At 30.5% G+C, this 24658-nt stretch overlaps 1 protein-coding gene across 7 annotated transcripts in view; it reads right to left on the minus strand.

Annotated features, from left to right (window-relative positions):
- Window positions 1-24658, minus strand: part of LOC140040004 (neuron navigator 2-like) — a 184744-nt gene that overhangs the window by 123334 nt on the left and 36752 nt on the right. For all 7 annotated transcript variants that reach the window (XM_072085616.1, XM_072085621.1, XM_072085618.1 and 4 more), the window contains 2 exons: window positions 4408-4525; window positions 3287-3336 (listed from right to left, as the gene is read on the minus strand). In XM_072085616.1, the coding sequence (XP_071941717.1) occupies window positions 3287-3336; window positions 4408-4525 (168 nt within the window). The remainder of the gene's footprint in view (window positions 1-3286; window positions 3337-4407; window positions 4526-24658) is intronic.

Genomic DNA, 24658 nt, shown 5'->3' on the forward strand with positions numbered 1-24658 from the left:
TTCCAGAAATGCAGTCATATTTCTATTATATAATTGGATTATCTTATGGTGTCAACTTACATCTTATGGTAATATAATATTTACCACAAATAATAGAAAATTTATTACGAGTACGAACTTAATCTTCATGTATACTTGCGAAATTTGGGGAAAAGGTTCAAATCAAAAAAATTCAAGTAAATTAAACTCCTCATTGGCTCTGGATAAGTTGTTTTGAAAATAAAGGGAGCATATAGAAACCTACTGCTTGTCTTGATCTTACATCAGAAACATAATGTTTAATTTAACATCAATATCCTTTTATGGTTAAATCTACCAAATATAACTTCAAAAACGTAAGTAAGAAAATGTATGAAACAACATTACCAGTATTATTTACTTAATATTTACTCTTCCCTTCAATGAACATTCAAGAAGGAAAACTTATACAGAACAATAATATATTAGACTGACCTTAGAAATGTGGCAGGGATGTTGAATTATTAAGGCCTATTGAACAGATGTACAGTGTTGGCCTAAATATGAACACCACCTCTCTACAAATGAATTACTTTAAACCATCTGCGGCAGAGGAGTTGATGAATGGACATAGTTTCTGAGTTAATAATATCACTGATGACATCATCAGTAGACAGCAACTCATCTAGCTAGCTATCTCTTTGAGCATCGATCTGGCTTCTTGCCAACAGAGGCCAGGTTAAATTTACTTTCATATTACATACAAATGATTTTTTTTTTATAATTTCATGAATGAAATGTATTGTCTACATCAGACATAATACAAATTGCTTTAATATCATTTTGTCTGAACACTTAAAAACTATAATATATATTATATAATTTCAAAGAATTAATAGCTTTTTTGATATTCTAGTTGTGTTTACATGGTAGGAAGAAATTCACATTATTATCAATCCAAAATTAATTGCATATAATTTATTTTATATCATATCTTGTAGCAATATATAATAAATTAATATTCAAACAAAACGAAAGTAAATGGATCAAATGACCAAAAAATAATTGAATGAACCAAATAAAAAAGATTTAAATGGAAAAAAGCATAGTTAACACAATAACAAACCATATCTGACCTATACAAAAAATGACAGAAACATTATGTCAGACAAGACGTCAAGAATTAATGATCTAATTATCTAACATTATAAAATGATAAGTATAAATTTCGATATACTGCCCTCTATCTGTAAATATGCTCTGCAGCAAAAATAATTCATGCCATTATACCAATTTAACATTAGTAGATGTACTTAATACTACAGTAATGAAAGTAGTATAATAAGAGTCGAGTAGTCTTGTTTACCTGTGTAACTGTAAGGTTTTAATCAACTAATTGTGAGCAATACAATATATAGGCTTAACTATCATGAACAACGATGTTTACAGAATCACCCTCGAGTATGGGTGGCAAACATGTCTGTTAGTACAATACTCACAACATCCCTCATCCGCACACCTGAAATCACCTCTTACAAAAAACTGCAGTAATTCTATTGTTTAATAAACAGTAGTAGCTCTACATTGATTATGATTTATATTTTTCAACTTTAATCCTATATGTTCTAAAGTTATTTTTTAGAAAGACTTTATTAGTACATATTTTTACAAAGGCTAAATTAAAATCTTGTTGATTAAAATATCCTATGCAAAGTTATATATCAGCCAAAAGTTATCCCTTAGGATTCCATGATGAATGTGTAATTAAACTTCTTTTTTTTAAATTAAACAAATCCAATGTCAAGGCCTTCCCTTTTCTCAAAGCAATTTGTTGCTTCTGGTCCCGTAGGAATAAGTCTATGAACTTAAGTGTGCTATGTGTGTGCTATAAACATATAATAAGTACATTGTACCTTCACTACTAAGTTTGTGATTCATTGAAAATCTTTTTATAAATCTTGAAACACAATAAACTTAACAGTCCTTTAGACCTATCAAAAAAGATGGAAACCTAACATGTTTCTTTCCCACATATCCTTAACATTGAGGATGACATATTGGTTTGATCCCAAACAGGGCAGGATACTTAGTTTATTAAGACCAAGGCAAACCTTTTCTATAAAACAGATTAACTACTGGTTCCTCAGCCAAATTTAAGTTAGTCATTACGTTAGGAAATATCAATTTACATAAATATTACATTTATTGAAATAAATAAAATTTTAATGTTAAATTGAAATAAAAACTAACTTAGTTCCTAGTATAGCATCTTCAATTATTCATAAATCATAAGTATTTTTTTTCTTCTTTTATTTTATTATAGTAAATTTAACTATAATTATTGAAAAATACATTTCAATAAAGAAGGAAAAACTACAAAACATTCTACAAAATTATTTCTGAACCTAATGATTTGAACTATAGAGGGCAGTACAACAAAATAATCATTTACGCGTATTATACTGCACTTACTTTTTATAAATTTACAGAGGGCAGCATAATGTTATCTATGATGGCAAATACTCATACTCTTACTACAGTACATACAAACTTAAAAGTTCTACTAGGATACTAATAAAACACTCCCAAAAAATAAAAAGTCAAAGAAAAGGCGTGTCCCGTATTCATTTCTGAACGTAGGGTAATGACCTGTTAGGAGCTCATTTTAATAAGCCTCAGCATTATGTGGTAATGTTACAGTTGTTTTCCATGTTGCCTTGTCTTTCAACTAGGTAATCATTTACACCTGAGTGGACTGGGACTTGTTTTTATCCGGAATTGGAATAACTTTATAAAATTCAATATTGCATTTAAAATAAGTTTATAAACAAAAAATGCTATACCAGTCGTTTAGTACTGTGTTTCAAAAATTTATTGTCTATAAAGTGAATAAAGCCAAGATTATCGGATGATGTCAAGACACTCGGGGGGAAAAACTCTACCAAAAAAACACAATTTTGGAAGACTAATTATTGCTAACCACGTTTCATTTTGGAATAATTTCTTACAAACCTTATAACCTTCAGTCACAGATCATGTCAAAGATTATAACAAATGTCCATCTATTTATAGATACCACGCACTAAATTAGATTTTTAACTTTCATAATAAATTAAATTATGTGCAAAAAAAGTAACAATAACTGTGAAAATCACCACCCGATTTCCGAGGTATCATAGTAATATTTGGTAATACAGCATCTCATTTATATTACATGTGGTGACTAAGCTTGCCTTGTGAGGAGCCTCTGAGTGAAATATTGAAAAAAAAATAAATACAGTACCGAGAATCAACAGAAATCACTGAAAACAAAGAAAATGAGACTTACCATTTGAGATGCACTTTTCGGATGTGAATTTACAGTTAGCTTGTCACCAACTAAAAACAAAAATAGCAATGTATAACCTTATTGCTGTACAAAGTAAAATGAATTTAAATGTACCTTGAAATCGTTGCTAAAACATTCTAAAATGCTGGTTAGCTGGCGTATACAGCATCTCTACCTATTGGCTTACATCTGGGCCTAGTTTATTGTTGACAGCAGAAAGATTTACACCTTGTAGGTTGGGAAACATTTTTCTGGTAAATGAAGGTGAACGTGGAAAAGCTAATATGAAATAGTTTCTTTATGAAACAGTTCTGATGGGGATATTTTTTTTTTTTTATTCTTTTGGGGTTTCCTTTTATGGACATGGATTACTTTCAGTCATAAATCAATCAAACATTCACAAACAGCATTTAGAGTTTTACATTTTGGAAAATAAATATACATGTATTTCCCTCTGTCTAAAATTAAAGCATTAACAAAAAAGTGCTATTTCTCTAAAATAAAGACAACTTTTGGGACTATGCTGCTGCTGCTATAGTAATTATTATTTTGAAAGTGCATCACAGCTGATGATGTTAATTACTGCAGTAATTTACCTTGACACCTTGTAATGGTCATAGGGGACATAACATCATAGTTAATTAAAATCTACTTAACACAGCAATTAAAACCAATTTAAAAGATACTCCCTCAAGTTTTTGAAATCCATTGGAGCAGAAGCATTCATGATATAGGCCTAAGTAAAGTATTTTTTTCTTTTTGGTAAAACAATTTTTAGTTTGATGTAAATTATATAGATCAACATCTCAACATTGTGGATAATTTGATTTTTCCTTTTTCTGCATATAAATTATTTTCATTTTTTTTCCGCAGATGATTTAATTTCATCTTTTATTTCATTTAAAAAAGATGCAAGAAATTCTGAGATGTTAAGTTACCAAATTGAGACACAAGATCTGCACTGCGTGGGTTTCCAACCCACTCAAACACTATTAAACTTTGGGTCTAAACATACCGCTAGCCTACATACAGCCATGAATCAGGAACAATACAAGCTCAATAAAGAATGAATAATGGGCAACAAGCTGGTAACAAGATCATTTAATGATTTGTATACTTACTAACAGATTCAATGACACGTGCCAGGAGTACGCCATTACACACGTCAACCTGGAGGTCATTGATCAAGCTACGGTGACCTGCTCGCTCCAAGTAAAAGTTAGCCCAGTCTGAATACACCTGGAAAACAAAACAAGATTTTATTAGATGTAACAATCATAATCCTTTAACTTATTGCCAATATATTTTGAAAACAAAACAAGATTGAATTAGATGGAATAGATGATTCCTTTTCAAATTTTGTTCGTATTTATGTGGTGTTTTATTAATTTTATTACAAACTTGTGTAAAAACAATCAATGTTGATTTGTGCTGTATTCAGTCTCGTGAATAAAGTATATAAAAAAAATAAAATGAGAGTGTGTTAATGGAATGGATACCATAATGGAAATCATCAAAACATTTGTAATATCAATATTGGAAGATTAAGAAAACTTGTAACAAAATTATTTATTAGATAAAATACATGAGTGTGATGTTACACCAATGGCATTGGTTACAATAACTTATAAATAATATTGTCTGTTTTTTAAAATGTATAATTAAAAATATCTGAAACCAATTTAACCAAGACTAGGTCCTCCTCATTCCACATTTGATAGCATTTTTATTTTAAAGCTAAATTGGTCTACATTTATATATTTATTTTGTAAAAAATATCAGTAATTTATTCTGAAAATTGATGTTTATTTAAACTGTATTATTATAATAATTTTGGTTTCTGTAGTGTTTTCTTTAACACATTTTCTTTCTTCTTTCTTCTTTCTAATCAATATTTGACCCAAATGAATTCAATACATCACCCAAAGGAAAGTTTGAGTTAATGCATAGCCTACAGTAAAATAATGAAGAGTTAGATCCAAGAGACAGCTAAAAAGGGGCGAAATGACAACAATTACAGACAGAGGATGTTGACTTGCTATAATCAATGATATGGTAACTTAATATTACAACTAATATTGCCTTGCAATCTTTCCATTCATAATAACTTCATTCATAAATAAATAAATAACAGATTTTTAACTTTTCAACTTGTACTAGGGGCAGTAGGGGTTAGTGATGAATGATGGTTATTACGTACCAATCAATATACATCATCTAAATTAACTATAAAGGTAATACAATACCGCAACAAACATTGACATCATCAGGTATTCCTGGTTTCTTCTCATATTCCCTAATAAATTCACTCACAAATAATGAATTATAGCTACCATAACAGAGGTAGAACTCAATTTAAGTTCATGAACTTAATATAATCAATACTGAACTTGCAGGGAATATTACATGGATGCAATGGTGATCTTTGGCGCAACATAAAACCTTTCCTATGACACGTAAAACTCATAATAATATCGCTCACAGAATTTATTGATTTATTTTAATTTCACAAATTCTTTAACTAAAGACGTCCGTTGTCGGTCGGTCGCAAGATGTCATTATAACAAATGTGACATGTTGTTTACCACACGTTTTGCTTATTATTCTGTTTGTAAAGCATTTATTTCTTTGCAGGCGGCTAGGCCAGATTAGATATTATATCAATATCTTAGCTCCCATTGTATAATATGGAGAATTACTTTGTTTTGTTAATATATACCACCATGCACTGTTTTTATTTGTATGTATTTGCGTCTCAGACCAACACAGTATTATATGCAAATGATATTAATGGAAATGATGTTTCCACTGATGTTTTAGAATACATACATTTTACAATCTAAAAAACCTATTTTTTAAATTAGGAATAGTTCACAGGTCGAAAAAAAGATTTTGACAGAAACATTGTACTTTGACTTAAGGCATTAATACTTATTTCTTAGAACTGGTTAGTTACTATAGTAATTGTCTCCATTTTTGTCAAAACATGTTCTTTCACTTTTCTTCAAATTTATTATATTGCTTCTTAAGGAAATTGTAAGCAAATATTTTCCGAATCAATAAATGTAATATAGACAAATTCTAGGCCTGAAGGGTATATAAATGTCAGGTAACCTAGTAAGGACTATGTTAACTGCACTCCAGGGTAGAAGCGCTCATTTAATGGTTTATAAGATTATACAGCTAGGCTAGGGGACAGATAAGTTTGCCCTTAGCCTGCGAAAGTACAATTTATTGTTATAATTTTAATTATTTGTCTGTTCATTAATATATTTTTAGATGTGATAAATGTAACATTTGTATCTAAGCTGATTTTGGTTTATGCTATAAAGTTCCATAGGCTGATCGAAGGTGATGGAGGAGGTGTAAATTTGACAATTGAAATACATCAAAAATAGTACATTAGTTTAATTTAGTAATTAATTAAACAATTTTTAGGAAACAATTGGGAAATGAAAAAAAAAAGAACAGATGGGGGACCTAAGAAAGAGAACAAAAGATGGAGATTCACAAATTGTTGGTTGCTTCGGAGTAGTGACATGGAAGCAACGATTGCCACAAGGAAGGATTGTGGAAGAAGAAGTAAACCAAAGTAAGCGAGTACATGCAACAGTAACAACAACAGGTATAGTGTTTACTGAATTGTATAAAGAATGATTTGTGTATAATGTGCTATAAAAGATGCATATAAACAGAGAGAGAGTTTTATAGGCTTACGTAAAATTTGAGATGTAGAAAATTGGTTAAACATGAGTACATGATAATTTTCACAAATGTAGTATTGACTACTATATAATTATGTAACATTTTTCATGAATATTTAATTTAGCTACCGTGTGGTATCCATGACATTTTATAACCATCAATTAATGGTTGCTAAGCAACATATCTTCATATAGTTAATATTATAGCATTAGGGATACAGGAAATGTCTGCTGGTTTGCGGTGCAATTGCAAACAAACTGCGTGGGTGTGTGGACACACGGACCTGCAGCGTAAATAAACACAATATTTTACATAATATTATTGGATTCAATTGATTTTCCTCTATTGGGGTTTTCAAAACAAAATCAAAGTAGATTATTTAGTATAGATCTTAATTATTCATTTGAAATTAAATACTGTATGCATGTAAACATTTTCAAAATAACATTTTTACAATAAACGTTATTCATAATAAAGATTTTCTCACTTGAACACAAATTACACTTGTAATAATAATGTAGAACCAAATTATAGTAACACTAACTACGTATATTTTAACATTTCAATATAAGCATCATGGTCATATTCTTAATCTCAATCAACAGCACAAACTGTGCAATAATATTTACTAAATGTAAAATACTATTTCTCTTTTTTTCCATTCTTTGTTTTGTTATGCTGCAGGCATCCATTTTATGTTAGTTTGCCCCAATGACATCATTTTGTGTTCATGCATATAGGTCACACAAATGAGTTAAAATCGGTTACTTTGATTCTGGGTGTGGGAATTTATAAAACATATGATGTAGGTATTGAAAGACTGAAGACTTTATGTCAGAAATGACCTAAAAAAAAGATGTCAATGCTTCATCATTTTGAAATCTAACAAAATATGTTAGTATACTCTTAGTTCAAAATGTAGAAATATTTTTAAAATCATTTTGTAGAAAGACGAAAAAAATTAAAAATGAAAGAGAGGTTCACCTCAACTTTTTTCCCAACACCTGCCACTGGTTCTGGTTCAAATAACCGGCTCACAGAGACATCTGGTAGCCATTGACTTAAAGTTGGAATTTGGATGTGTTACTTTTAAATGTACATGAGTATGAGAATGACTACTACCAAATTGCACAGTCACAAAACACCTTGGTATTTTATTAGGCAAGATGATATTACTAGCCTCATCCTTCAGATGGAATATTAAGGCATTGGTCATTTATTCATAATTTACAACAACAAAATTGAAAACAACATTATTTCATAAGCATATCAAAAACATAATGTAAATAATTTAAAAAAAACTGCAAAATAATATTTATTATCAAAAATACTTAGCTGCCATGTTTCTTGTTAATATATTTACCTTTAGAAATATTGAAAATGTATTAATATGATTTTTACTGCAATTGAAATGTACCGCTTTACGTTTTATTGTTATTTTCATTTCTGTGTCTTATTTATATGTTTTGTTTGCTTTTGAATGTTTTGTTTTGGTGTTCCTGATACAAGCTTTTGCTTTTTTGGTGACACCACCATTTTGGAAATAAATATTGATTTTGATTTGATTTGAACATTGGAACAATTAAATTAGTAATATCATTTTTGGTTTATATAATGTTCTTTTGAACTTTATACGACCCATTGGTAATAAAACCAGGATATCTTGACTAAAGAAAACATCTTTCTGTGATAAAATGACTGAAATAATATAATGAATGTTTTTATAGAAGGTCCGAAAAGTTCACGACCTTATACATCTGTCATTTTTCAATAAAATATGTAAACATACTAATTATACTAAGGTGTAAACTGTTCATTAGAGGCCAGGGAGTAGGTACTTGGTGAAGAGTACGTACTTGGTGAAGAGTACGTACTTGGTGTGGCGATCCTTTATAAGCTCATAACAAAGGTATACTGGGATTAAGTGTAGGTAAAATTGTTCTCACCTTTTATCATTTAAAATGTTATCAATTAAAATTATTAAAACTGCATTAAAAAAAGAATAAAAGAAACTAAAAGTACCAGTGAATCAACCCAATAATATTACCTCATCAATACTATGATGCATTTTTTGTATATTTGAACACTCATTACTTAAATGACACACTTCATAAATCTTATCAATATTTATAACATTAAAATTGCAGTAAAAAAACAAAATACCCAAAACTACCAATGTAGAATAATACCTCATCAATACTATGATGGATGTGTTTTGAATATATACACTTATTACTTAGATGACACACTTCATAAATATTATCAATATTATTAACATTAAAAATGAAGCAGTAGTAGGATGAATCATCAAAGAGCAAAGTCGGCAGGTAACGTTGATAGCGCCGCACCTGCTCAGGTGTGTAAAGATGCTGCCGGTATGCGTACAGTATCATATGACTCATTAAATATTCATCCTCCTCCTGCTGCTATGATTTAAGGGTAACATAGACAATAGCAGCTGTGCCTTGATTATGTGTAAGAGATATTGCTATTATTCATCTTAAAATAATGGAAAATTATCAGGATGCATCTGTACCCTGATCAAATATGTAAGAGATACAGCTATTAATCTTAGTTATTGAATAAAATAAGAAGTAAGCCAGTATGTAAAATATGTAACCTCAGCGTGAAAATCATTCTCAGCAGAGAGTAACTTTTTTTTATTGATTGTACCAAAAAACTCTGAAGAGTATTTTTATCACAGTAATAGGCCTACTTTTTATTTATTGATCAGAGCGAATTGGTCCTGTGGTCAAATGTTTTTGATAATATGTTGTGATAAAAAAAACCTACTGTACCAAAGCACATGTAACCTCAGCGAGAAGAGTGTATTTAGCAGAGTGTAATTATTTGCTTAGTCATAAACACTGCATCATAGAAAGTACAATCTTCATCAAGTAATGATGAAATCAACAAACGAACGGATTAGCTAAATCGCAATGATTGTTCGCATTTTAAAAGCAGGTCAGTTTAAATTCTCGTAAAACCAATTATGATCACGTGTTACGATCAATATCGGTTAGTTCTTATGGGATTTAAGATTATAATTAAGTCAAAAATTGTGGAAGACAGCTTATTTTTATTACATGATATAAGAATCAAAATTTGATAGCAGAACAGATACAGTAGTATACTTCAGATATGGATATGGTGTATTTTAGATTCATCTTATACTGTTATATGCTAATGTACAGTATAGTACCTCTATTAAGGGGACATCTTCAGGATCAAACGAAGTCCACCTTTAATAAGGGTGTCCCCTGAATAGGGGTTGACAGTAGAAGTTTCAAAACATATATTGCCCCTCGTTCATCTATGGGAAAGTGTCCCCTGAATAGGGGTCGACAGTAGAAGTTTCAAAACATATATTGCCCCTCCTTCATCTCATGGGAAAGTGTCCTCTGAATAGGGGTCGACAATAGAAGTTTCAAAACATATATTGCCCCTCCTTCATCTCATGGGAAAGTGTCCTCTGAATAGGGGTTGACAGTAAAAGTTTCAAAACATATATTGCCCCTCGTTCATCTCATGGGAAAGTGTCCTCTGAATAGGGGTGTCCAAAGGATGAGTTATACAGTATTTATTGGTAAAAATATCAAACTATCTACTACCGTGTGTTTGACTGAAAGTGTATTCTTTCAATATCATTAATTATAATTAATTTCTAATTAGAAAAAAGAAATAAGATGCAATAGTGAAAATTGTTTAATATTTTATTTCTTAAATATTAAACAATTTTCACTATTGCATCTTATTTCTTTTTTCTAATTAGAAATTAATTATAATTAATGATATTGAAAGAATATATTATTTGGCACATTATCAAACAGAAACACTAGACATAAAAAACATAATTTTGTGGAGCGATGTAATTGTGATCGGAGACGGAGTGACGAAAATCAATCACAGATCCATTTTCTCGGTGATTTTGAATGCTTTACGGCGTGTCAACGTGATTAAATTCAAGTGTCACTTAGGAGAACTAGGACAATTGGAGAAACATTTTTTATTGGTAGCCTTACAAAATTTAATGACCTAAATATGTGATACTCACACCTAACTGACACGCTATAGCAGATTATTGCAATGAAATCTATATTTTTTACATATAATAGTGAATATTAATATGTTATTAACAGCCTTCAATTTAATGATGCACTTTAACCCAAATACGTACACCTACAGTATATTCTGAATATTCGGAAGTAGAAGTAAATGGTATAGAGACCAACTACATATTGAACATGTCACTGAAACTCATCAACTTCTTTATTTTACCTATGTAGACAATGTTTTAAGGTTTCCATGGCAAGTACCAGTCAGGTTTTTTAAGGTTTCCATGGCGAGGTTTGAAGTACACCATGTGTTTCCAAAATAATGTAATATGTACCTAAAAGTCGCGAATAGAAAGGTCGGACGATAACATTACTCCATGAGCATAACAATCAACGTTCCCGATTGTACTCTATTTGCCACAAACCTGATTTTACTATTTTTAAAATGATGTTCTTAAATAAAATAAATTATGGATTACAGTATTTTAAAGACCCCTTCCCTGCAATTTTGGACGTTTTTTGGAAAATTATGATAAAAAGTGAGAAACAATGCACTACCTAAGTAGCTCGCGGCGATCGACCTCTCGTGGACGGTCTTAGGCCTAGCCTAGCTAGGCTTAGTTTTGTAGGCCTAGCTGGTAAACATCGGTAACGTACGAACATCGTACGCTACCTATATACCTAGCCTGACGTTGTATAGTTGCTGCATTAATTGTCTTTCTATTTTTGCCAGACTCCGTTGATACAAATTGGGGGAAACCCGGTATTTTCGCTGAAAAGTTAGGAGTCTTCCATTTGTTTTGGCCTCACGATCGATCGAAAAGTGGGCGAATTACAGGTGAAAAACAAAAATATCAATCTGCGCGCAATGCATTTTGGGATTTATAGCGGGCCGCTATAATTATCAGAATCGACTTATTTTTAATTATATAATATTTTTTATTTTTAACCGTTTAAAGACGAAAAAAGTTATCGCAATAGGATCATATAGTATTATTTTTACATTAAATATAGTTTGTGATCTTAAATTAGATCTAAAAAACGTAGGGAAGGGGGCTTTAAATAAAACATTTTTCATTCAGATGTTATTCACCAATTAGCACATTAATTATAGTATGCTATAAATTGACATATTAAACTTGATTTAATACTTCATATAATATGCAATATATTTAATCAAACACATTTCATATGCATATTATTAATTAAAGTGATCTCCTACTCTAAATCATTATACTAATCTAGATAACAAGTTCCACAACTATTGGGTTGAGTGATCAATCTCTAGAGAATAAACAGCCATGAAGGGGGCAAGGCTGGGGAAGGAAGACTCTGATCACATACATAACACAGGTCAAACATTGCAACATTGACGTTTTAATTACATGTGTGCAATAATCGCTTTGGAATCAATCACGTCTCAATTTTTTGTTTGTGCAAGGACAAAACCCCAAGGTAATGCTACAATTATTATTTTGTATTATTTCATGTAAACAATAATGGTATAATGTAACTTCTTATTAAAATTCATATTTACATCCATCATCCACTTTTAATATAAAATGATTGCCAATTACAGAAGAACTTAAGGGGACACCTTTGGGACCCAAAAAAGTGCCCCGTCAAGTGTTTCCATTCAAGAGGGATTGGTCATCATATTAAAACATATATTGCCCCTTGTTCATTTTACAGGAAAGTGTCCCTTAATAGGAGTGTCCCTTAATAGGAGTGTCCCTTAATAGGAGTGTCCCTTAATAGGAGTGTCCCTTAATAGGAGTGTCCCTTAATAGGAGTGTCCCTTAATAGGAGTGTCCCTTAATAGGAGTGTCCCCTAATAGGAGTGTCCCTTAATAGGAGTGTCCCTTAATAGGAGTGTCCCTTAATAGGAGTGTCCCTTAATAGGAATGTCCCTTAATAGGAGTGTCCCTTAATAGGAGTGTCCCTTAATAGGAGTGTCCCTTAATAGGAGTGTCCCTTAATAGGAGTGTCCCTTAATAGGAGTGTCCCTTAATAGGAGTGTCCCTTAATAGGAGTGTTCCTTAATAGGAGTGTCCCTTAATAGGAGTGTTCCTTAATAGGAGTGTCCCTTAATAGGAGTGTCCCTTAATAGGAGTGTCCCTTAATAGGAGTGTCCCTTAATAGGAGTGTCCCTTAATAGGAGTGTTCCTTAATAGGAGTGTCCCTTAATAGGAGTGTTCCTTAATAGGAGTGTCCCTTAATAGGAGTGTCCCTTAATAGGAGTGTCCCTTAATAGGAGTGTCCCTTAATAGGAGTGTCCCTTAATAGGAGTGTCCCTTAATAGGAGTGTCTCAAAGGAGGTGTTCTATTGTATAGTTTTATATAATATAATTACCTGGTATCTGTTAGTTTTATGTCTTTTTGCTTTAATTTAGCAGTAAATAATTTGTTTGCTATATGTTTACTTTTAAATGTTATTTTGTATAATGCTTATAAAAAAAAAACCATTATAGAAGTTCTTCATATAATTATATAATATTTATATCATAAAAGATAAAATTGATAAAAAGAATTACATAATGAATTGTTTGCAAGCACACAATTGTTATGCTTATATGAATGTTTAAGGTATCCACTGTAAATTACATTTTGCAATATAAAAAAATATGATACATGTAACATCTAGTCTAATTGATCTTAATGGAGTAATTTAAATGCAGCGATTAAACTAGAAATTTAATATAGCATTTAGTGTCATTTATCATCTCCGCATCCTACGAATCTTGATGCTTTCTCTATCATAAGGTGATTATATTATATCGTTTGAAATATATCTTATGTTTAATACTGGCAATCTATAACGAGGTAGGCAGGTAAATCATTAAGGTTCAATCCGATGCGACATACTTGGACAAACACTACACCAAGGTAATTTTATCTTAAAGCCATGTTCACACACACACACAACTACTGATTAGCATTATCTAGATATAAGCCTGTGTTCACACAGTTCTTCCTTATCTGGATCAGTGTTATTATTTTACTAAAAATCATATAATCCCAAAAGTCATATGAATTCCCACACGCTGATTTGAATACCAGAAGTTGATTGGCTATTGAATATAGAGGTCAAATTACTAAATTGGATGTGCAGAATCAGGCTATCCTGACCGGCCAAACAAAATTTTGATTATCAGATCGGGCATTCCCATGTAGACGACGTTTGGTTACATCTCGATTTGGATTATAGTCCGCTAGTCCAGTCTAGTCTCAAAATATGAGTCCATAACAAACAGTGATTTTTTATTTCATCTTGTATAGTAAAAAGAATTCCTTATATAATATATTTGTTATAATAAAAACTACAAAAGCAATTCTGTTACATCATCTTACAAAGAAGGCTACACAAACGAAAACTGGAAGGGTTCCCTCTGGTGGTGGTTGAAATGCTTGATGGTTATAATTTTTTAAAAAGAGTTAAAAATTACAATTTTATCAAACTACCTACTAGTTGATAATCATTGTATTCATGTCTAACGTAAGTCTGAATGATTTCACAGCGTAGAGAGGCTAGTTAACGAGAGATGTTAATCAACATCTTACAAAGTACATGCATGAATAAACGATGACAATGTGATTATGGGGAAATGATCTATTTCCTAAGTAACACTGGTAGATAGCTTATGTCAGATACTAATCAATACTGATTCTCTAAGTTTTATCTTACAATACTATAGATCTTTAGATGTAAATACACATGTCGTCAAACTGCTTTTTTACTTAGACTCAGTGATCTACCTTTAAATTCTACACTGTCATCTATTTCTTTCTTTTTTAGGACTTTGTTTAAACCATGCCTTCTGATTGAACCATGACATTCTACTGCATCATGCTTTTAAGCTGAACCATGCTTTTCACTAAACCATGCCTTGAAAGGTTTGCCTCTCGCAAGTTGACATTTCTAAGCAACTATATCGACCTCTATTTTTCAAAGAATTACCAAAAACCCATTAAATACTATTCAAATTTGGGTCAACTTAAACCTAAATATAGGGATACTACACTCAAAGCAGCTTATACTTGGAATAAATGATGCTATAGGCCAAACTTTATATTTAATAACATGTTCTTGGTTTGCTTCAGACATAATAAGTATGATGCTTGGCTTTCACTAAAATTAGTTCTGTCTATTTTCTGATCATTTTCAAACCAATGCCAAAGGGAAAACAAATTTCCTAAAAATATTAATCATTTTACTTAACGAAAAAAAAAATTAAAAACGTGAAAACTACAAGGCCTAAATGTATTTGGTTCATAATGTCAAAATGTCAATTATTGTGTGGTTTCACACCCACAACAAACCTGGCAGATTAGGATTGAGCTCCTAATTAAATTATAGCACACCAGCTTCCAATGTATTGGTACTAGTACTAGTGTTAAACCAACATAATCACATCTCAATCAGCACAGTAGAAGCTGTCATGTAGAGGAAATTGATTCCTGGCAAAAATATCAAAGCAAAACAGCACTACAGTAGCAACACCATTGCAATTCAATAGTCTACTCGCAGCCGTAATTATGCTCTTTTTTGTTGTTTTTTTTTTCAATAATAACTGCTAAGAGGTGTATCTTTATCAAGTCCTTCTTGCTAAGTGAGACAATTTTACTTAATAAAGTTTGAATGCTTTCACTCGCGTACAAGGGAATACTTTTTGCTTTTTTTTACAGTTTAGAGGTCTTACCACAACTGTGGTAAAGCTCATAGAGCCAACAAAGTTTATGTGCGGACACTGGTAACATTTCCCTTCCTCAGGTAATTTTTTAATCAACAAAGTCCAGTGTGAATATGGCTTTTATACTAAGCCAAACTACATTTTCTTCATTATACTTGTAAAAAGGTGTATTAAAAAAAAGATTATGAAAAATTTACATTTGCGCTGATACAAGATCAAAATGTCATCTACAAACGACCTACATTTCCAAGCTGCAAATATAAAATGTAGTAAACCTAAAAAGAAACTTTGCATATGATCTGATGGATGTAATCTAATTGCTGATGTATTAGGTTTGAAGACAGCAAGATCGACATCTCTAAATTGAATCTTACCTCAGGTGCTACCTCAGGTGATATATCCACCTGTCCTCTGTATACTCATAGAGCAAACACATTATGCATTAGATTCTGAGATTTTGTAGACAAAATTTGCAAATCTTATTTTAATGTTGTAAAGACGGATTTAAATCACACAGGATAAATTAATTTGTAATTTTCTCGCAAGAGGACTTTCAGATTGTGAATAAATCAATTGAGTTTGTTAAGCTCTGTCTATACTATCAAACTAGTTTGACAAAAAATAGTGAGATGCACCCAAATATGGTAGTAATATGCTTAAATATGGTAGTGATATGGCATCATCATGTTCATATATGGGCACATCACATTTTTTTGTCACATAAAGTTTGATGTGCAGACCTTTCTCATTTGAAACATTCAAATCATTGAAAACAATGCAATAATAGGCTGCACTCAAAAAACATAAAATCACGGACAACCAGATGTATCCTTTACGGACAGTGAGATGATTTTATAAACTTGTTTGTGCCAAAATCTATGCACAACTAATTTTGAAAATATTCTATTAACAGTTATGTCATTACATACATCTTGTGTATATTTTACTGCGACACATCCAACATTTTATATTTGTAACGAAGACTAAGAATTATATAATCTAAATAATCAACCTAAAGGTCTGTCTACACTATCAAACTAGTATGTGACCAACAAAATGTGATGTGCCCATATGATGATGTCACTTCACTACCAACAGATTTGGGCATATAACAACTATATTTAGGCACATCATATTTTGAGCTTAACACATTTGCCATTAGTAAACATAATTAATGAAAGTAATTGATTTTACAAATTGAACAGCTCTTTTGATACAATTCCCCCTGGATTAATAAACCAGCTGAATTAAATACGTAATGTTCATTCTATCTACGTACGCCACTTTGAACTATAACATGATTTGAACACATTAAGAGTTACACAATCACAGTCGTGAAATATGGTTGTAATTTGTGCAGCAAATTAATTTTTAATATAACTTATTGTGTTGTTCCCTTCTGTAAGTGGTGAGCTCCTATTGGTTTGAAAAATAAAAATAAATGTTTGCAGATACTTTGACAAGAGTCAAGATTTGATTTTGTGGATACTAGACGAAAACATTACATGACAACTCAAACATTTTAGTAGGGAGATTTTGGTTTCATGTTGCGCTATAAGAAGATGTCATTGTGCACACGCTCAGAAACATGAGCAGGCGCAAAATGACATTGAATGCCAGCTGCATAGTGGAGTGAGGCATCATAAAAATTAACACTCCATATTAACAATTAAAGATGTAGCATTACTACATTAATATCTAAAGTTAAATTGCTGTAAAATTGGTCATGGCGGGTGCTAAACTGCTAACAAATGACATATCAATATTGTGTCACATTGAAGGCCAAGCACAACTACAGCCACTGCCCACTATTTAGACATCAAGGCTAATCTTTATCCTAAGCTGTGATGGGTTATTGATTTTGTATAAGTAAATAATTCCTTTGTAAACTAGTAATTCTACATGTGTTGAAAAACCTTCAAACAATAATCACATGTTCTAGTCTATGGATAGACAATTTAGAAGCACTGGTGTTTAATATATGTTATTGGTATACTGCTTTGCCAATTGTGGAATCGCATACTGTTACTGTTCTGGTGGCCATCTTCTTCACATGGCTGTCATTGACAGATACTTTTAAAAATACTATTTGTTCTAATAGAAACAGTCATATTCTGTCAATTTGTTTAAACAAATAATTGTTATTCAAAGTTGCACAATTGCAATATTAAGTTTTAGTTTTTTAATATGTAACTAAAACTAAATTTAATATATGGTCTTTTTTAGGTTATATGCATGATATGCATATAACCTCTTGATTCTGTCAAAATCTTTATTTATTTATTTATTTATTTATTTATTCTTTCCTTAGCACTATTTTGTCCGTGAATTATCTTGATATCAGTTTCATCTATCTAAGTCAATTTTTCAGAGTATATTCCTTATGGCCAGGAATCGATGTGGTTATATTTTCACGATGCGTAATCAAAAATTACGCGGTCTACGCGCGATTTTACGAAATCACGTTTGTAATCATATCTTCACAAGCATGAATCACAATTAAACAAAATTTGGTACTCATAAATTTCAGGTCATATTTCATCATATGGCAATACAATTACGTGCGTAGCGCATATAACGCTTGCGTACGCGCGCTTAAAATGTTCAAAATTGTCAAAATTTATTTTCGATGAAATTAGAGTACGTTTCAGGCAATTTTAAGCGTTTAAAAAATTGCCATGAGTGCGCAGATTTTTGCACGCGCACTGCGCGTTATACGTTAATGCGCACTCTTTTTGTCCGATTTCGGTTGTACAACCTTTCTTTAATAATATCATCATATTTTATTCACTTTTCAACGCGTAATTGCCTTATACGAGCACGTCAAAAGTGACAGGCTACGCACGTGTAAGTTAACAAAATGGTGAAAATATGCTAAATTTTAAAATTAATATAGATCGTCAAAATGCTCGGGAACACATATTTTTTATTTCATTTTCTTGAAGTGTATGTATCTTATGTATGATTTATTATTAAACTAAGGGAACAAAAGTTGATTAAGCCATAATTGATTGCATATTAAATTAAAAAAAATTCATTTCGACAATCAAACAAATTATGACATTTTCTTAGGCCAAAATAACAAACTTAACATTAACTTTCTTCCTCCAAAAGTTCATATATTAAAGTTAAAAGTATATAGTTTGACAGTGCATCATTTTTGTACATTTTTAGAGATGTCATCATAGTAAAAAATTATAATTCATTGCGGTATTTAATAATCTATCTGCACCAAAGTGGTTACTGCATAGTAAATACACGGAGGAATTTTTCTACAATTTTTAGACAGTTGTGTATGGCTCGGTGGTGTGTGCTCGTGTCTATGGCACTCAAGGTACCGAGATCGAGTCTCACCTTGGGAAACGAAATAAGATTTTTTTTTTTATTATCCGTATTGTTTGTTCAAATTTATTTCTTAGTGTATATATTATACACATGATTTATAATGAAATCTAGATAAAAAATAACTTATGTCTTTATTATTATGTAACAGCAAATGTGGTTTATGACATTATACGCAGAGGGATCTTTGATCGGATTGTGATACCGGCTATTGTATTCGCGTTAGCAAGGTCCTATCATATATTATAAATAATTATAGAATCTGAGAAAATCAATGAATCAAAATATCTTTTAAAAATCAATTATCTTTATTAAAATCAATGCATATAACCTATAATTCGTCATAGTGACGAATTAAATCTAGTTTTTTATTATAATTTACAAAATTTAGGTGGGGCTGAGGCAGACTCGGATCTATATATATTATATTGACGCTGATAAGCACTCCCCCAATGAATGTCCATCCTAAATGAATGAATGATCTACTTGGAAGTTAAGACTATTATAAATTTCAATTAAATATAAGTGATGTCACTTTAGAAACATTTACAATGACTTTCAAAAGTAGAAAGACCTTCAGAAATTAAAATAGCAGACATTAGCTTAAACAGGAACAAGAAAAGTACCCAACACAAAGATGCTTGCATAAATGTTGAATTAATTTTTAGCAAAATCATTGTCTAACAATAAAAAAAAGTTCATTTTAATTGAATGATAGATGATATATCAAATTTTCTTCTGTTTATTATTGAAATTATTTCCCTTAACATGAAGTGCCATTAACCAGAGTTTAACATTTCATCAAATTAGATTTCACTTTTTGATTGTTTCCCTTGTCAGTCACGCTTATTCTCTAAACGTTTAATTTACTCATCTTTAGTCTGTTTAGATTTTTCAGGTAATGAACAATAAAACACTCTTAACTTTCTAATAAAACTAATTGTTTTATAATACAGCCAACTCCTACTCAGAGAAAACTCCTATTAAGTTCTGTCTACATTATGAAACTTTATGTGACAAAAAAATGTGACGTGCCCATATATGGACATGATGATGTCATATCACTACCATATTTGGCCATATCACTACCATATTTGGGCACATCACACTTTTTTTTCAAATTAGTTTGATAGTGTATACAGAATTTTATTCCTATTGACACTTTCTTTTGTTTTATATTAATTTTAGGCTATTGCCTGACCACTGATTAACTTTGTATTTTCAGTCAGTCATATTTTTCTCATTGGAATTAGACAGCAAATTTAACTTGATCACTTCTCACAAGTAAACTAACAAAATGATAATGAAAATATTACAAATTCTTGAACAGATGTCTGAAGACACTAGAGAGACAAAATAATGAATTCTGAAATCAAAGCGTTCAAACTCCCTTGACATCACCGCCAAGTAGCAATTTTAAGTAAATATTTTCCTATATCAGTAGTTTATCATTTCAAAACTTATGACACCTTAGGGAAAGATAGTACTTAGTTGATGACCGAGTCTTTACAATTAAACATCTTTTATAATTCATTAAGTGATTAATAACAAACACTTTTTAATACATACAACATTTATATTCAATGAAAAGTTACAGTATACCATTGAGCAACAATTTGGAATCTATGGCTTTTAATACAGCTACAACAAATTACAAAAACATAAATTACATATTTACTCATGCCATGGATGTAATTTTGATGGCAATACCTACCATCTAAATCTTCCACCAAACCTAAAGCTTATTTTAAAGCTTTTATTTTAATTTAGACAGTACTGTTTTATGTTTCTTCAATAGCTTTTCGACAATCATCTCTATATCAGTCATTCCTATTTATACTATATTTTATTGAAATTGTATATTATAAATAATAATATTTTGATTATAACTATATTAAATATGTAATTATTATATTTGTTTGAAAGTCATATTAAAAATAATATTAAAAAAGTATGGATAAATGTTGTGAAGTCAAACATTGGTTAAAATGCTTTGAAATATATGATTTCTGCAAACACAGTCTTTCAATTCATGCATTTTATTAAGCCTATGATGTAATTAGGCTTAAAACTCAATTGGCAGATGTTAATGAATTACTTGATTCAAGTCAAGATCTCAATATCAATTTCACTCAAAAAGCTAAATTCTCACACCTTATTTGCATACACACTGAAGCAGCATGTCTTAAACAAATAATGATTGTTGTGAAATATGTTAAAATATTCAAGAAATTAATTAATTTATCATTAATTAAATACAGTATTCACTACTACCAGTAGCACCATTTTCAATCTAGTGACATACTGTAAATATGATATATTACATTTATCTATAATTAGCAAAAAAATAATTTCTTAACCTTTTAACACAAGATTGTTATTTTTAACATAAAAAATTGTAAAATACTATAGCTTTAGATCTGACATTTTAAATTTGAACTTTAAGTTTGTTGCGTTTCAAAACAATCCTATATTTTGTTATTTTTATTCTATATTGTCGTTCAATGTTTATTTTATCCTTTTAATAGGATAATCAAAACAGTACTTTGTAAAACGTTGAAATCACAAACAAAAAGAATATCAACACAATTGCTACAACTTGTGCATACTGTACTATACCAAGTAATATATCAATGTACCTTTAAGTTCACAGTACGACTGTATTCTCTACTATACCAAGTAATACATCTATGTACCTTTAAGTTCACAGTACCACTGTATTCTCTACTATACCAAGTAATACATCTATGTACCTTTAAGTTCACAGTACCTACCACTGTATTCTCTACTATACCAAGTAATACATCTATGTACCTTTAAGTTCACAGTACGACTGTATTCTCTACTATACCAAGTAATACATCTATGTACCTTTAAGTTCACAGTACCACTGTATTCTCTACTATACCAAGTAATACATCTATGTACCTTTAAGATCACAGTACGACTGTATTCTGTACCATAACAAGTAATATATCTATGTACATTTAAGTTCACAGTACCACTGTATTCTCTACTATACCAAGTAATACATCTATGTACCTTTAAGTTCACAGTACCACTGTATTCTCTACTATACCAAGTAATACATCTATGTACCTTTAAGTTCACAGTACGACTGTATTCTCTACTATACCAAGTAATACATCTATGTACAGTACCTTTAAGTTCACAGTACCTACCACTGTATTCTACTATACCAAGTAATATATCTATGTACCTTTAAGTTCACAGTACGACTGTATACTGTACTATACCAAGTAATATATCAATGTACCTTTAAGTTCACAGTACGACTGTATTCTCTACTATACCAAGTAATACATCTATGTACCTTTAAGATCACAGTACGACTGTATTCTCTACTATACCAAGTAATACATCTATGTACCTTTAAGTTCACAGTACGACTGTATACTGTAGTATACCAAGTAATACATCTATAATACATCTATCTCTAAGCTCCCAGTTTGATACAGTATTACTGTACATAAGACTATAATAGCATGGGAAAGAATATCAGATATAATTTACGTTAATTTGTTATGTTTTATCACATGTAATGTTCATGTTGGATTGTTGTTATGCTTATTATGTATTATACTATACTGTATGTTGGTATTCAATTAAACATTTTTCTGTCAAATGGGGTAATATTTCTTATGACTGTTAGCAATGCTGTTCACCAGGAAGGGTACTCTCGCTATTATTGTATGCATATAAATAGTAATTAAATGTATTTTTTTATTATTAATTATTTAAAATATCAACAATTTTTGAAAAAAAATGTCTTAATAAACATCCTGAAGTATTATCTGTAATCTTTATATAAAATGGCACCTTTAGCCTCATGGTATCTAATAATTTCTGGATTAAGTGCAAATTAATCTTTGAAAGTATTTTTTTTATGAGCTTGACATTTTTATAAAGTAATATGTCTCATAAAAAAATCAACATTATAAAAACATTGATTTTAACACATATTGATATTTTGACATTATGAAAAGCGTGTCATGTTGGAGATAATTGTTGAGTGGGCCGACAAACAGAGGAAAACTTCAATATTCTGTTTAATGTCATCACAAGGCTACAAATGACAAATCAGTTTTCGTTGTCAGTTGTAAAACCAACTGTCCACAATCATACAAAGTGTTACGTCTCATATCTGTACTGTCCCTAGGGATATGATTTAATTATAATTTATATATATAATAGCAGCTGTATATTGTAATTATATAATTACAATCAAAACTAGCTATTTGTGTAATTGTTAAGATACATATATTTGAGGGTCTAATAATAAGTTTTGTGTTACGCTAGCGACCGGACAGGACCACAAACAAACACAGATAAACCATCATTGGATGGAAATGTCATTTATTAAAATAACGAATATTAAAACGTGTATATTGGTAAAACATAGATGACATATCACTTTTATTATAAAACTGAATTATATTACATTTATAAAATGGGTTACGCCCTATACGTTAAGTTCTTATACTTTCTGTTATTTACCGGTAGTACTCCCTTTCAGCACATGCTAACATAGCTAATAAAATGGAAAATATCTCATTTAAAAACTACTATAAATTAAAAGTATATCTTTCATCTTCTGTGAGATTCAACATAGGCCTATATACGGTTCAACTGTTACCTTTGCAAATACATTCTAAAGCAATATAAAAGAGTTTTTTAAATTACTGGAATTTTTCTAATAAATTCATACACGTATAGGAGTACTGCAACATAATTCTTATTTAAAACAAATACATGATATAACGTGGCATGTCGCCAATCTAATCTTTCAAAATTATAGTAATTAACAGAATATTTAGATTGCCTATTCTAGTTTTGTATGGAACATCTTACTATGCTAGCGAGTTCTTTGCATATTTCTATGTACTTATTATCCATCAATTTTGATGAATCGCGAGTATATCAACTTACGAGATTCGTTATGTTTAGAAAAACATCTCAGTAGGAAAATGATATTAGAATTAAGATGAATGATTTCATACCAGGTAATGTGTAAGCAGATTTATTAGCTAGAACATGTCAACTTTTTAAATTTCATTTTTTTTTTTTAATTATTATTTCAATCAAATTTATTTAACCACGGATGCCTAGGCCTACTGCTTGAAATTAAAGACTTCACTTGAAATCATTATATAGGGTTTTATATTTACATAGTCACTTCAATTCAACTGTATTTAACCACGGAGGCCTAGGCCTACTGCTTGAAATTGCAGAATTTACTTCAAATTATTATTTTAGGGTTTTTTAAAAATAATATATATAGTCACTTCAATTCAACTTTATTTAACCATAGACTACTAGTTTGGAATTTTAAAATCAGCATATATACTGTAAAAACCTGTTTATGAATTTATGAATATTGTCAAAAAGAATGCATAATTACATAGTACTAGCACACAATAGATGAATGAATTTGTGATGCATTTATCAACAGAAGCATCATCAACACTCACTGTGACAATTGAGTTCAGAGTGAATTCATCCACAGGCATTAAGGTCCAATGGTTCTTCGATCTTCTATTATTAGCCTCTCAATCATT

The sequence above is a fragment of the Antedon mediterranea genome, chromosome 2 (genome assembly GCF_964355755.1).
Source record: "Antedon mediterranea chromosome 2, ecAntMedi1.1, whole genome shotgun sequence".
Taxonomy (NCBI): Eukaryota; Metazoa; Echinodermata; class Crinoidea; order Comatulida; family Antedonidae; genus Antedon; species Antedon mediterranea.